Source organism: Lissotriton vulgaris, chromosome 11, assembly GCF_964263255.1.
Source record: "Lissotriton vulgaris chromosome 11, aLisVul1.2, whole genome shotgun sequence".
NCBI lineage: Eukaryota > Metazoa > Chordata > Amphibia > Caudata > Salamandridae > Lissotriton > Lissotriton vulgaris.
In genome coordinates this window covers 116,601,815-116,617,911 of record NC_141699.1, presented here as the reverse complement: position 1 = coordinate 116,617,911, position 16,097 = coordinate 116,601,815, and the positions used below count along the sequence as shown (strand labels likewise).

The 16,097-nt window shown below is 46.9% G+C and overlaps 1 protein-coding gene across 1 annotated transcript in view; it reads left to right on the top strand.

Moving 5' to 3' along the window:
- Window positions 1–16,097, top strand: part of RNF10 (ring finger protein 10) — a 427,291-nt gene that overhangs the window by 375,851 nt on the left and 35,343 nt on the right. The window contains exon 16 of the mRNA XM_086942862.1: window positions 14,706–14,870. Coding sequence (XP_086798988.1) covers window positions 14,706–14,870 — 165 coding nt within the window. The remainder of the gene's footprint in view (window positions 1–14,705; window positions 14,871–16,097) is intronic.

Here is a 16,097-nt window from a genome sequence, read left to right as displayed (position 1 = left end):
ATCTAGAAAACGTCGGGCCAAGGCTAAATCTTCTGAATATCTGGAAAACCTAACTGGCTTTCTTATCAATGCCAGATCTCTGATTAAAAACAAAATCGCTTTCAATGATTTTGTGGTACAAAGGAAACCTTCCTGGGTCTTTATTACAGAGACCTGGGGATCTACCTCGGCCGGCCCTGATCTAGTGGAGGCTATTCCTGATGGCTATGCCCTAACTAGAATGGACCGTATTGACCGTAGGGGTGAAGGTCTTGGAATATTGTGTAAAGACCAGTTTACCTGCCGTATCGATCCCCTCTCATCTCCCAAGGAGAACTATGAGGCGCTACATTTCACAATTCAATTAGCTCCCTCTGTTTCCTTCACTGGTATCCTTTGCTATAGGCCCGCTTGCCCAAGGACCAATTTTTGCCATAACTTACTAGAACCTTTTTATTAGCAAGCCCAAGCTCACCCTTCTAGGTGACTTTAATTTCCATCTGGAACTATTAGAGGACAACAACACCAAAGTTTTAACAGAGGCTCTAACTTCTTGTGGACTTAACCAATTAGTCGTTGGTCCTACTCACGCTGCTGGACATACTCTAGACTGCATTTTCTCTAACGATTCCAGACTGGGGATCGGTACTCAGATTCCCCGGTCTTGGTCTGACCACTCTGCTATTCCCTTCCACTTTACCATTACCCCTTCCGGTTCCGATCTAACTAATAAAAAAGGATGGGAGACTAGGAGGAACTATAATAACATATCCAATATTACACTCGCTCCCTTCCTGACTGATATTCATCCCCTCTCTCGGACTGATGCTAACGAGGCCGCTGTGGCTCTGTCTGCCGCTCTTACGTATGCCCTGAATTCACTAGCACCCCTTAAAAACTACACAGCCAGGGAGAGTCCCTCGTCACCCTAGTTCTCGGAACAACTTAGATCTTTGCGGCAGAAATGCAGACATAAAGAAAGAGCCTGGTATGCCCACCCGGACCATTTGAGGAAAAACCTACATAAGTCCGCCCTGAGAGAATACAAAAAAGCTATTGACTAAGAAAAAAAAACTACTTTAACAAAATCACTACCTCATTGAAATCCTCCAGGGAACGCTTTAAAATTATTGATACTTTGGCCACTCTCACAAGAATTAAATCAGTGAACGATTCTCAAGAACTATGCGACAATATCGCAGGATTCTTCCATTCCAAAATCTCGGACATTTACAGCTCTCTCAAATACTTTAATACTTCACTAGATGTTAACAATACACTTCTGCCCTCACCCTCCTCCGTATATACGGAAACCACTGATTTTGATTCCATGCCTAATTTCTCAAAATTTCTCATATCACTTGAGGAACTAAACCACCTTCTCGATGCCACCAAATCTTGCTCTCCTCTTGATCCCTGCCCCATAAAAATCTTGAAGGCCTGTAAAGAGTCTGTCCTCCCTCCTCTCCTGAAAGTTATGAATATGGCCATTGATGAGGGATCGTTTCCAATTCCTTGGAAAGCGGCAGTAGTGAAGCCCCTTTTAAAGAAACCTTCGCTCAACTCAGAAGTCCTAAAAACTTCCGGCCAATATCTCTGCTCCCAGCCCCTGCAAAGATGCTTGAGGCACACCTTAACTCTCATCTGACCTCATATCTAGAAAAAACAGGTCATCTTGACATCTCCCAGCATGGGTTCCGTGCTGCTCACAGCACCGAGTCCGCCCTCACGGTCGTGGCTAATAACATCCGCACTGAGGTGGACAGAGGTTGGACAACTATGCTGGTGCTCCTAGATCTCACAGCAGCTTTTGATACCCTATCCCCTCCTTTCCTGGTCGACCGGTTGAAGGGGATAGGGGTGAGGGGAAGTGCCCTGAATCTTCTGTCTTCTTTTCTCTTGCAGAGACAGCAAAGGGTCCAGCTTGGTGGCTTTCTGTCCTCCTCCCAAGATGTGCATTGTGGGGTTCCTCAGGGCTCTGCCCTGAGTCCTCTGTTATTCAACATCTATGTAACCCCACTTGCCGAGGTAATACAATCTTTTGGGTACCAAATATTGTCTTATGCAGACGATACCCAAATTATCATCTCTACTACCTCACCGACCACTGAGGCCTCTTTCAAATTCCAAACCTGTATGGAAGCGGTCTCCAAGTGGATGGTGCGCAATTACCTGAAGCTCAACAGTGAGAAGGCGGAGGTCCTAGTCTTTGGAGGAAATCCCGACATCTGGTCCAAGGACTGGTGGCCTCCCTCTCTAGGAGACTGTCCCCAACCCACTAATTCGGCCAGGAACCTTGGTGTTCTCTTTGACTCGGCCCTCACCTTTGAACTTCTGGTAAACAGAACTGTATCCCCCTGCTGCAATACCATCCGCATGCTGAAAAAGATTGCTCCCCATTTGTCATCTGACGCTTGCAAGCAGTCAACTGTTGCCCTGGTATCTTCCAGGCTTGACTATTGCAACGCGCTGTATGGGGGCATAAACAAGAAAGCCCTCCATAGTCTTCAGATGGTCCAAATCTCTGCTGCTAGGATGGTCCTAAACCTCCCAAAGCTATCATCCGCTACTCAGGCCAGAAAGGATCTCCACTGGCTGCCCATACATGCCAGGATTTCCTTTAAAATTATATGTCTGGCACATAGAACCGTGTTCGGCTCTGGCTCCGATGGCATAAAGGCTCTGGTCAGCCCCTACTCCACCAAGAGAACCCACCGATCATCCTCAAGAAATCTGCTGGCGGTCCCCAGATTCAAAAAGGCGAAATGGGGAGGAAGAGCCTTTTCCACTCTGGGCCCCTAAATTGTGGAATAACCTCCCCCCCGAGCTTTCCAACCAACCTTCCCTGATCATGTTTCGGAAGCTCTTGAAGACTTGGCTCTTCTCCCAGGCATATCACAGAATTTTTAAATTTGCGATTTGTTTTTTGTAATTGTATATATATACTTTATGTTTTTAGTCTGCGCCTTGATGCCCTCTGGGCTAATTTCGTGCATTATAAATAACCCTTCATTCATTCATTCATTCACATTTGGCAAGGTCGGGCCTTTCTCATTCTACTTTGAAGGTATTTTTAGCAGCCATTTCAAGGTTTCGGCAAGACTATTCCTATTCTCTCTACTCAGCTAAGATCATACAAATATTCTTTAAAGGGCTGTTTCAAATGTTTCCTCCTATCCGGCGTCCACCTCCATCCTGGCACCTCAATGTGGTACTAGCACAACTCATGCGACGCCCCTTTGAGCCTTTTCATAGAGTGGATTTGAAGTTTCTATCCTGGAAGGTGGTCTCCACTATTGGCTTTAACTTCAGCTAGAAGAGTCAGTGACATTCAAGATTTCACCATAAATCCACCTTTTCTTCAGTTCACTTCGAACTCTGTAGTGCTACGCACTAATCCCAGCTTTATGCCAGAAGTGCCTTCGGACTTTTCAACAAGCCAGTGATTTTAAAGATTTTCTTTCCTAATCCGCAATCTCCTGCGGAAAGGACTTTGCATACCCTTGACATCAGGAGATGTCTCAAGTTCTATTTACAACAGACCTCTACGATTCGTAAAACTGACCAATTGTTTGTTGCCTACGGAAGAATACGGAAAGGACACTCAGTATCAAAACAGACCATAGCTCGTTGGATTTCTGCTGCTATTGGCTTCTGCCATCACCAAGCAGGAAGACCTTTGCAAACGACTTCAAGAGCACACTCTACAAGAGCGGTCTCATCCTCTACTGCTCTTTGCTGGTGTTCCTCTTCAACAAATCTGCAGAGCGGCGACTTGGTCCAGCAGACGCACTTTTACCAAGCATTACTGTTTGGAGGCTGCCAGTAATGCAGATAAGTCAGTGGGACAAGCGGTTCTCCGCAATCTTAAGGTGAGCCTTTCTTCTTCTCTCCTCCTCTGTACTGCTTCTCAGACGCTTACTGTCATGCCTATATTATATATTATATAATTATCATTGTCCTGTAGTTGCAAGCTTACATGTCTTTATGCATAATTATAGCATTCTTAGTATGTTATTGCATCTGTTTTCTATACACCTGTTTGTTACAAATAGTAGTACCCAAATAATGCTTGGAAGACGCTATCTACTCTGATTCAGGCATGTGAATCTATGAAAGACACCCAAATACTGGAGAAGAACAATAGTTACTTACCTGTAATCTGTGGTTCTCCAGTATTGGTGTCTTTCATAGATTCACATGCAACCCGCCCACCTCCCCTCAGAGGCTGGTTTATGCTCTTATTTCTTGGTTACACTCTTGTGCGAGGAAAATCTGAGAGCATGAGCCTCTGAGGAGAACATTCTGGTGGGTGCTGTAGCCTGATTGGCTGCAGTTTGGACTATGTATAATGACTGATAGTAATAGATGTGGAACTTTTTTCCTTGTAGCTTTGGGCTACTGTATGTCCTGGTTTTGTTACCAAGGTTTTTGGTTATTATGTGCATAATTATTGCTTTTTTATGTACTGTGGGACTCGCACTCCGACGGGGAATGATTCAGGCATGTGAATCTATGAAAGACACCAATACTGGGGAACCACAGATTACAGGTAAGTAACTATTGTTCGTTCTTGGCATGTAGAGCTATAAATTCGTTTACGCCCACCCGCCTTCCTGGATACCTCTCTGTTCCAGTACTATCTTAGTTAGATGTATTACACATGAACATAGTTTCTATTTATTACTAACTCCATCATAACCCTCCATGGCAAAACAATCTGGAGATGGAGTCAATGCGGACTATCGTCCTAAGGAGGAGTCACCTACCTCAGTACTACAAAGACGACTTAAACCTACCTCCGTGCTACAAAGACTTCTTCCAAGACAAAAACAAAGTGCAAACATCCGAGTCCAACACCAAATGGCGTTCTATGCAGAAGTATAAGAATCTACAGCTCTACATATCCAGAACAGATGCATGCTGGTAAGTAGCATTTTCCTTACGCCATAATATACATGTAGTCAGATTGTGCATGGATAAGTTGACATACGCACCCTTTATTCGGTTTCTCTGTGGTAGGAAACAATTTGGTGGAACCCTCCTGCTCGCACAGTATACACAAGAAATGAATTGCAGTGGGAGGCTCATACTCAAACCGGTCTTTTAGGTAGCGTATTGCACTGAGCAAGGAACCTGAGTAGCTGGCTATGTCAGCCTCTAAAGGCTCATTCAGGACCCCTGCGCTCACATTAACTAATTGCATGCATAGGAATGGTACTGTTGAACTAAAGTGTGTGCAACATTTTGCACTATTAAGCCGGTACACAAGCCAGTCTTTTGAAGGGGGCTGCTATGAGTGGGCCGTGTTTGGAAAAGTCAGCCGCTACAAGCAAGTTGAAGATCACATTGCTTTCATAATTAATGGTTTAAGTATGATTGATATTGTTTAGCTCTGGTGTATGCAGCCAAATTCTTCATCCGGTCAATGGTCTGTCAAGGCAGTCTTGGAAAGAGTCTTGGAAAGACCATTCAGTTTCTCCAGTTATTAGTTACTTAGTGAACAAGTGATTTGTCTGTTACCATAGTGAAATGTCCTCTCCTTCAGAGTGGTTCGTCTGCCAGCATCTACCCAGTGCTGATGCTACTGCTTCGATTTCTACAGTCGATTATGTATTTCTACTTGTGCCCCCTTCAGTGCTTGAGTGTGGGTAATGTATTATCTAGCGTAATTAGTATTAAAATATCATTTCTAGATCCACCCTCTCTTCCTAGGAAATATGGGTGTTGTAGTTTGGAGTAAAAAAAAATGCTTGCATATTGTGTATACAGAAGGAGTGAGTAGTTCCTTAAAGTTATCAGCGCAGATACAGCAGGAGCTCAGGAGAAGACTGGGCAAGCAGATGGGATCTGGTTGCTTAAAAGCAAGAGACCGTCCACACCCAGTTGGGTGTCATGCTTCATCGGGCAACTCCTTTTGGGCCGGTGCTGCTATACCAAACAGGCTTCTCAAGTGGACCCTTTTGCCAGAGCTCTTTTTAATCGAGATGCTGTTATGAAGTATGAGTGGAAGTGCAATGTGTTTAGTTTGGTGTGAGTGTGGTGTAAAAATTAGAGACCTTAAGGGTTTAATATGTGGCATCTCGTTATAATTAAAAACAAGGGGTGGCTGTTTTGGAGACAATGATCCGGCACAGCTCACAAGAAAGTGAATTAACGTTTTCTTGCCCTTAAAAATTTCGCACCGCACACCCACTTGTACTGTATTACATTCTAACTTTCTGCTTATATCATACACACTTATCAGTACAAGTCAATCAACCTGTTTCTTACCATATAAAGTCCCTGCAGATCTGGGCAATTCATCAAGACCATGTAACCTAATCTACCAAATGATTGGGGTTATAGTAGTGGTTATTAACAGTAATACCCAATCTCAAGAAATCACCCTCAAGGTGTGTAGGGTATACCTTAAAATACCTCTAATCCGACCCAATTTGAGTAAGGGGCCCCTTAGGTGATGGCAGATACCACACTTGGCTGCAGAGTGAAAGGTGCCCAGCATGCTAGGCAATCTGCATCGTACCCCTCTCTGCCACCCTTACTTAAGTTGGGTCAGATTCTAGGTACATTAATTACCACTAGAAGTATGACTCCCAACTGGTTGTGTGAGGGCTGTTGCTTCTGAGCAATCAGATCCCTCGATTTGCATGCCTAGCCATCTCCCAACTTTTTGCTTTATCTGCTCTCATTCCTTTAACCCCTTCACTGCGGCGGCTATTCCGCCACAGTGCTAAGGGGGAGGGCGGCCGAGCGGCGGGCGCATGCTGGTGACGGAACCGCTCCGTCACCAGTGCCGGTTGCGCTGTGCTTATGACGGAGCGGTTTCGTCACGGCCCCGCCCGCTCAATAGAACGCTCAGCGCAGGCGCGAAATCCGCGCCACACAGGCGTGCTGAGCGGGCCGTGACGGAACCGCTCCGTCATCAGCACAGCGCGCCCGCGGCTGATGACGGAGTGGTTCCGTCACCAGCAAGGGAGGGGTTAAGGAATTGCATACTCCTTTTGTATAGATATATACTTTTTCATGCACTGTCTGAGCTAGGGTTGTTACCCGATGGGAGACCAGGACACTGGGGACTATATGTGGATAGTAAGGTTAATTATCATTAAATCCTTCTGCGTGCTTTAGATATTGCACGAAGAACATGGGACTTGAGTTTATTCATGGTTAAAGCAATTCTGTTGACTGAACAGTAGGATGGGAACGTTTTCCTTTGATTGTCTTCTAGAATACCTCAAAAATATTCAACAATAATCATCTTGACTTCGGGAAGGCCTCTGCCAGAGAAATCTTTCAGATCTCAACTCATCCTATGAAGACCACTTGAAGGTGTCCCTACCTCTGCTTCTTTCTTGCACAACAATCTGTATTGATCCTGACACTGTACAGTGTGGCACAGGCTCTACACACTTAGTCACGCAATCAGAAAAAACATAAGCTCACCTATGAAATTATCTCAGGAGATGAGGCTGTCCGAATTGCCTCCAAAAATGTACTTCCCAAGCTACCCGGTTATGTTTTTGTTCATGTACGCACACAGATCCATTACCACTCTACCTCTGCATGGAAACCATGGCAACCTTGCCTCTCCCAACAAGCATGATTTCATTGCATGCTTCCTGCTGCGAAGAACTGTCAGCCATGACCAGAACAGTGCAAGCTCCTAGCCCAATCTCTTCATTGTCCCTCTGAGCTTCTACCAGCTGTGTGGGGTGTTCTCAGTGGTCCTTGTAGAGGACATACTGTCCCTCTGACCTCGAATGTGAGCTGAAAGTGTATGAGCATGGGGTCTTAAAGGGATAGAGTACCATGCTGTATTTTCCCATCCATTTTACTTAGTATTTTCAGTAGCCAGTCTCTTTGGTGTCTGTCATCTCAGACCGCTGCCATCTTGACCAAACCATGCTCCAGCCATTGAATTCTCGCACTAAATTGGAAATCTGATAGGTGGGAAGTTGTGAGAAAGTGTCTCTATATATACTAGACCAGAATCTGGTACAGTGTGTATAGAGTCCACCAACCCCAGAGGTATAACAGAGGTTAAAGTCCGGACTGACCTTACTCTCAAAAGTATTAGCTTGGTCGAGCAGTAAGGCAGTACCAGAGGACAGTGTAAAGCATTTGTTGTACACAATCAGTCAGCAAAAGGTTTCACACACACGCAAGGACTGAACTCCAGGTCAATTGTTTTTATATCAAAAGATATAGTTTTATTTTTAGAACCAACAGTTATCAAAATATATTTTTCTCAATAGGAGTACTCTCATGTAATTACTTTGCAAAGAGCCAATAAACTTTGTGAACACAATAGATACAGGGGTTGCAGTAGGCAACCCAATTCTAAACACACAATAGCATTGAATTCAATGGGTTTTCATCTTATAAGTACAGTTGATTACTTTGTAGATTACTTTAGTAGTTCCAGGACTAGATCCTAAATTCAGTCCAGGTGTCTAAGCTGAAACCAATTTAGTAAAAAAGTTTTAGTTACTGTAGTGAATTTTCAGGAATATAAAGCAGTTTTAAAAGTTCCCACTTTTCAATGGAAATCTGACCATGTTATCCAATGGGAGAAAATTCAGGTTGCATGTAAAGTATGATCTCGTTACTTTGGTAATTCAGTACTAGGCTCCTGGGTCCAGTACTGGGGTCTCAACTTAAAACAGGTAAGTAATTGCGTTTCAGTATTTCGCATGATTTTTAAAGAATATTTCAAGTTTTCAAAAGTAGGCACTTAGAATAAATTTCATGGAAAAGCAGACAATGGACCCGGTAAGGATTACTTTTGCGGTTCAGTACTGGGCTACAAGGTACAGTACTGGCTTCTCCCCTGATCACAGGTGAGTACTTCGGAATTTGGGTGATTTTGAATATTTTTAGTTTCCAAAACTTCACACTTAAAAGATTTTTCGAGTTAAACCAGTCCATGTTATCCAATGGCAGGTAAGTGAGTTACCGGTTTCCAGGTGAGTACTTGGCTAGTGAAGTCAGGGTTCTAGGTATAGACTCAGGGGTCCCCCAGTGTCCCCCAGTGTCCGGTAAGTACAGTTGGATCACCCTCAGCGGCACAGGGGCGGCCGGGTGCAGAGGTAGTTAGGCCCAATGTTATCCAATGAGGGAAAGGGGGCCTCCGGTTGGTGGCTGCTGGCTAGCAGGCCACGCAGCTGTGGGAGCTGGGCTCCTGGTCACTTGCTCAGGGTAAAGGGTGGAAGTAGGATAGGACCAAGGTGGGGCAGCCAGCGGCACTAGGGTGGCTGAGTGCTTTTGAGCCGTTGGGGTTTCAATGTTATCCAATGGGAAAGGTCAAAAGGGAACAAAGGCGACAGGTCGTCGTCTTCTTCTTCTTGATCTTCTTTCTTTCTTTTCTGATTGGGATCTGAGGAAGGAAGGTTCAGGGAGCCCCTAAATACTGAATTTAGGGGTGTTACAGGTAGGGCAAGGACAAGGACCAATAGGTCCCTGTCCTGGATTGGGTATTTTATTTATTTATTTAAGAAGTTTTATATAGTGCTGGCTGGACCCAGGAGTATCAGAGCGCTTTACAAGGTGTTTCAATACAGGTACAGTGTGTATAAGCATAGACAATGGAATAATAAAAGAGCAAGTCCACATAGGATACATGACATTCAGATAAGCGAGTAAAAACAAAATTGCTAGACATTTTGAATAATACAAAATAGCGGTCACAGTTTGGCAGGAAGCCTCACTTAAGTATACAAAAGAAAACATGCAAGAGAACTGAGGGTCATGAGGAGGAGGGGAGGTAGGTGATCATATAGAAGGAAAGGGAGTTGGCCAGGCGGGAGGTCACAAGTCATATGCGGAGCAGCTAGTCGGGGTGATGCAGAAGGGCGAGGCTACCAGGGAGTGATTATAAACCCCAGTATTTATTGAGGAGAAGAAGTTTGAGTTTTTTTTTGAAGATGGGGTAGGACTGGTTACAGCGGAGGTCTTTTGGGAGGGCATTCCAAATAAGTGGGGCATTGCCTGAAAAGGAGCGTGACTGAGTGGAATTCTTTTTCTGAAGGGGGGGGATAAGTAGGAGGGTGTTGGAGCTTCTCAGCGATCGCGTGCAGCCTGCTTTGGTCAGTTGTTGGAGAGGTATGTCGGTGTGTTTTGGTGGAGGATTTTGTGTGTAATGCAGGCTGTTTTATAAGTGGATCTACCTTCAATGGGGAGCCATTTAAGGGATTTAAGGGTGGGAGAGATGTGTTCAAATCGTTTGCAGTCTGTGATGAGCCTAGCCGCATGGTTGAGCACAGATTTAAGAGGTGCCAGGTGGGTTTTGGGAATTCCGGTGAGGGTGGCATTGCCGTAATCAATGCGCGAAAGAACAAGCGATTGGACTGCCAGTTTAAAGTCATCAATTGGGATGAAGGGCTTAATTTTCTTAAGTTTACGGAGGGTAAAGAGGGCTCCTTTGGCAGAGTTGTTGATGTGTACGTTGAGAGTTAGGCGGTTGTCAAGGGAGATGCCCAAGGATTTGACTGAGGTGGCTAGGGACAAAGAGCAGTTGAGGGCGTTGAGGTCTGTGATCCACTTTTGGATAGGGAGCTGGTGGTTTTTTGGGGAGAAAAGAATAATTTCAGGTTTTTTTGGGTTAAGTTTGAGAAGGTTCGAGTGGAACCAGGCTTGAATTTTGATGAGGGTGTTGTTGAGGTGGATAATGTCAGCATGGGTTTTTATCTTATGGTAGAGTTGTGCTGTGATTGGGCAGGGCTCCCCATCTTAAAGATGGCCGGAGCCTGGGGTTGTGCTTCACCTCTTCTCCCCCACCTGAGGGGTGGGGTTGGCACAGGCTGGCACAACCTCCTTCATGACGTAGTTTTTCCCGCCAGAGTGGGGGTTAGGACTGGTGGGGGCTGGTTGAAGCAAATGTTCAGGGGAAGCTCACAGAGGCAGCATGTCTTTGAAGCTTCCCCCTGCCCATCCTGGGGGAGTAGACCTAGCACCTCGCCCAGGATGTGCATTGTTGAAGGCCCAGGAGAGTGGGGGCTCTCCTACCCAGGGGTCAAGCAACATATCTGTTATGTGGCAGCTTCTGCAGCCACTCAGCCCATATGTGGATTGTAGGTTAGGTTTTCAGGGGGCATCTCTAACATGCCCTCAGGTGCATTTTACACTCAATCCCACACTGGCATCATTGCGGGTTTAATGTGCTTAGAGGTTTGGTACCAAACTTGTCAGTCTTCAGTGTAGCCATTATGGTGCTGCGGAGTTCGTAATGACTACCTCCCAGCACCATATACTCTTTTTTTTTTTTTCCCACCAGGATAAATCTACCCTGCTCATCTGCTTTACTCTCTATCTCCTCAAACGGCGTCCCATGTCTGACCCAGATAGTTGCCCCCCTGGAGAAGGCCGAATATGTCGTGGAGTAAATAGTACCTCTCCACTTTTTCCGCAGTTTCTGGGCCGCTGACACCGTAAGGTAGGACTCCTGGAGGAAGGCAACCTGTGTGTGATGTCTAAGCAGGAAGGAGTGGATCCGGTGTCTTTTCTGTATTGCCCCAAGCCCCCACACATTCCATGTAGTGAATCGATAAGATCCTACAACATCAGCCAAAATAATCTATTGCCAAGCAGAAGAGTATCAGTGGGCTCACAGCGCAAGTCCATATAACTAACGACCAGGAGACTACATATTCGAAACTTCCCTCCCAAAACTGAACAAACAAGGCGCAGCTATACAACACTGCCGGGCCAAACATAAGAACAGTAAACAAATAAGTCCAAGAACCTCTTTCCCGACCAGAGTCTCTCCCCAAACTACCGGCAGCTGTATCCTGAGTAGCCTCCTCACTCCCATCGATGCCCATCACCTCTAGCCATTCCTTGACATCGGATGGGCTCTCGAAGAAATGTGTTTTCCTGCCGTGGATGATCTTTAGTCGTGCGGGGAAAAGCAGCCCATATTTCAACTTGGCCCTTTGTAGTTTCTTCTTTACTTCCACATACGAGGAGCGTTGTTTCTGGACCATGTTGGTATAGTCCGGGCAGAGGGACACCCTACGGTTTTCATATTGGATTATGGACTTCTCATGGGCTTTCTGCAGCATCCCGATCTCGGTAGGTAAGTATTCGCACTATGAGAGCGCGGGAGGGGCGGCCCGGTATGGGCCTACCGGTAGGGTTCTTGTGTGCCAGTTCTACACAAGTGCGGAGATAGACCCTCCATAGTGATGTTGTCCCGAAACCACTGCTCCATGAAATTCTCTGCATTGGCCCCCTCACAGCGTTCCGGAAGGCCTATGACGCGGATGTTGCGGTGATTTCGGCCTTCCGCATCCTCCACGCGGTCCATGAGGGAGGCGACCTGCTGCTGTAATTTTTGAATAGAGGTGGAATGATCTGCCACAGTCGGCGTGAGGTCAGAAAGGGCAAGTCCCTGGTCTTTCACTTTGTCCACCAATTTGCCATGGTCTGCCTTTAACAGCGATAGATTTGTGGTTAGGGCCCCCAACTAAAGTTCCATTGCCGACTTGAAGTCCCTAATTTCTTTTCAGGATTAGGTCCAGTTTGTTCTCCTGCTGATCGCCGGCGTGATCCGACCCAGAGGCGCTCGGTGGAATCCTTCAGTCTCCCGTGCCCCCGCGTTGTGCGTGGGTTCTTGACCTCTGGGCCCCTCCGACAACTTTGCCCCCTTTCGCACCATGATGTGCCTTAAGTGCGCCGAGGCCGTACTCTGTGGGATATGCGCCGTAGGAAGAGAGCGAGCCCCCCCTCTACAGTGGAGTAAGTCTGCTGTCTCTTCCGTCCTCACCAGTTCCTCTGTGAGTGTCTTCGTCCCGGTCAATTCGCCCCTCCCTCGGGCTCCACACCGGGTCTCCAGTGCCAATATTCACAACGGCGGGGGAGGTGAGGAAGGGGTCTCCAAGTATTAGTACTTCAAAGTCTAGTAGGGTGCCAGCGAACTCCCGTTCCCCACCCACGGCGTCTCCCAGGCCCGCAGTCCCGCACCTCAGCGGGCGTCGCACCGCAGGTCTCCCCCTCAGGACACAGCCCAGAAGAGAATGGGGCAGCTCCCTCTCACCGGTAGTCTTGTGTGGCGGGAGGGGGGGTTGTTTCCAGGATCAGTGCTGACCCAACGTCGTTCTCTTTACTGCGCCACCTCACCGGCGCTGTCCCCTTCGGTTGCCTGGGCGTTTTGAGGGGGCCTCTCCTCAGTCACCCGACCCCGCTCCTTCGCAGATTTGTCAGTCCGCCACCGGACCTCCGCGATCACGGGCCGGCCCAGTCATGCGGCAGGCCTCAGCAGACTCAGAGCTGGGGTCGGCGCCCGCCGCCGCCCCGTGGGTCCGGATCACTCTCCCCTCGAGGTCTTCCGGTATCACAGGGAGGCACCTGGCGGCCGGGTCCGGTCCGGTCACAGAGCGCTCCGGGCGCTGGACCGGTCACTTCCGGTCCCGCTCTCCCCAGTCGCTCCGGGCTCGCCTCTACTGCAGCTCCCGGCTTCTTCCCGTCTGTGTGGCGGCAGGCCCGATCCTCTTCCGGCTCACATTCTGGGCTAATTTCTGCACACCGGCTGGTCAACGTGTCGCTGCAGGGTTCAGACGTTGATCCGCCAACTTCCACTTTGGGCAGGGTTCCTGCAGCCGCTTCTTTTCAGGATTAGCCCCCAGTCGGACCCGAAGCACTAGCAGCAGCCGACCGCCATCGTGGCTGGCTAGCCACGCCCCCAGCACCATATACTCTTAATGGCATCACTGCACTTACAGTGCCCAGGAATGGCCCTGGGTACTGTAGGGGCACAGGGCTCATACACCTGCGCCCACACCACTGGCATAGGGCACCTAGCTAGAGGGGTGACTAAAGTATGCCAGGGCACTGGGTTCTGTGGGCATGGCACACAGGGATGTGTGCCATGTCGACTTTGTTTGGGTGTGGACTTAGACACTCAGCCTGCAAAGGAAGTGTGTGGGTGTCAGGGTACAGGGCCCCTGAGGGTGGCACAATAAGTGCTGCAGCCCTTAGGAGTCTTCCCTGGTCACCATGCCTTGGGTACCTAGGGTACCATTTACTAGGAATGGACAGGTGGCCAGAGATGCCAATTGGGGTTTAGTTGTAATACAGTTTTAGGGAAGGAACACAGGCCCCGGGTACCTGGTTGGCAGGAGCCCAGAGCACACTCAGTCAAAGCACATCAGCAGTCATACCAATGCAAGAAAGATTTCACTTTCTCACAGAAGTCTTCACCAGAATCCATGCACCTCACTGGTGGATCAGTAGGCACATCTCGGGTATCTACCAGTGCAGCTTTTCATATTTATGTATATTTTGCAAGATTTTTCTAGAATTTGAACTTCACTAATACATCAATCTCCTTGATAGGCAAGCTTTTAGTTGTGCTTGTGTTAAGTCTTATGAGAATGTGTGCTAATGTACAATGTTGCTCCGGAGACCTGACAAGAGGCCCACCAGTGTTGCATACTTTCTGTTTTTGTAAGTGGCATGCAGCTTGACTGTCACTTAATTTCATTTTGCAGTTGTCTGGTCAGTCATGGTTGAAGTGAGGTAGAGTAAGTACTGACGCCACATATGGGAATGTGGGCATCTTGGGTCCTATTTCTAGAGATGTTCTTAGCATTTCACTGCACTTAAACCTGTGACATTTTATTGCTGAAATGAATAGACTTTGAAGTCTTAACATAGCACCGCTGCCCAATGTGGCAGTGTATGTTTAGGGTAGACTTTTGTTAAAAGGAATGACTCTTGCTTTCCAGAGGAGAACACCTTGGCACCGCCTGCACCTGCTGACAGTGAAGGTGAAAGCGACAGTTCAGACAGGGTACCTGTTCCCAGTTTTCAGAACTCCTTCAGCCAAGCCATTGAGGCAGCCTTCGAAAAGCTGGATGCACCACCCTGCTCAAAAGCTTCATCCATCTCTGGTAAGATATATGGCTGGATGGCAATGTCGTTTTGATGTTTGTGCTGGCAATTTGAGCATGTAGGGTGAGAACATGGTTCGCTCACAATTCAGAGCTGCAAAGAGCAACCAGATGAAGAGGAACAAAAAAACTATACAGCTGTTTACGATCTTAAAATATTGATGGCGCTGGCCAAAATGATTTAATACTTAATAGCTTGAAAAACTTCTTGCCTATGAGTGTTTTGAACTTCAGGCAATAATGAAGACTGCAAAGAAACGAGTATTTCATGATGTGGGGTGATACCAGATACGCTGTAAAGTGGACAAAACGAACAAAGCTGGTCTGAATTAATGTGCTAATTGTATTTGGGAGGCGTAGGAGACGAATCGAAAATAAGTTTAAATATGCTTCAATAGTTTTCTTCCCATCTTCCGTTCTGTGAATGTGCCACTGGAATGTAGCACAGGGACAGGAGTCTATTGCACTCCATGCTTCCATTTAATCCATCCTCTTAGTCTACTTCAACCCTCTTGTCTAGCTCCTCAATTAATCTTTAGTTCCTCTTTTTTGCTACCAAGTATGTATTCCTACATATCTCATTCCGGGATCCTGCAGAAAAGCATTGGTCCTGCTGCTTTCAGACATTGGTAGTGCTGTGGGCGGTGCCTGGCCCTCTGAAAAGATGGTTTTGCAATGCTAGAAGCACTGTCCCAGTGCCATGGGGAAGCCTGTAGGTGTTTAGTTCTTGTACCTTTTCAAACTGTCATGATCTGGATGAAGCAAAGGCCTGCTAATTCATATTTGGCGCATTCATACTTGGTAAAATTATTTTTAAAGGGCAGTCTTGTGTAGATAAATCTGCTAACAATTACCACAAATGAACATTCTAGAATGTTGCTTTGCCACCAGGGGTTTTGAGATAATTTGGGACATCATTCACCAGATAGCCCCTTTAAACTTTTCATATACAGTACTCTACATTAATGACCGTGTTTCAAAAACTGAGTATCCGGCATACTGTTGCATTCTGATGGATACTGCCAACCACAGGTTCCTCACCTCTAAAATAGCCCAAGTTGCTAGATTGGATCAAGAAATGTCCTCAGCAGTGCTCCCGTTCGGCGCTAGGTGGTACCTTGTGGCTCAGTGTTGGCTTTGTTTTGCCCTGGAGTTGATGCAGCAGAGTGACACATTATCTTTGGAAAACCACAAACTACAAGGATATAATCTAGAACGCATAGAACA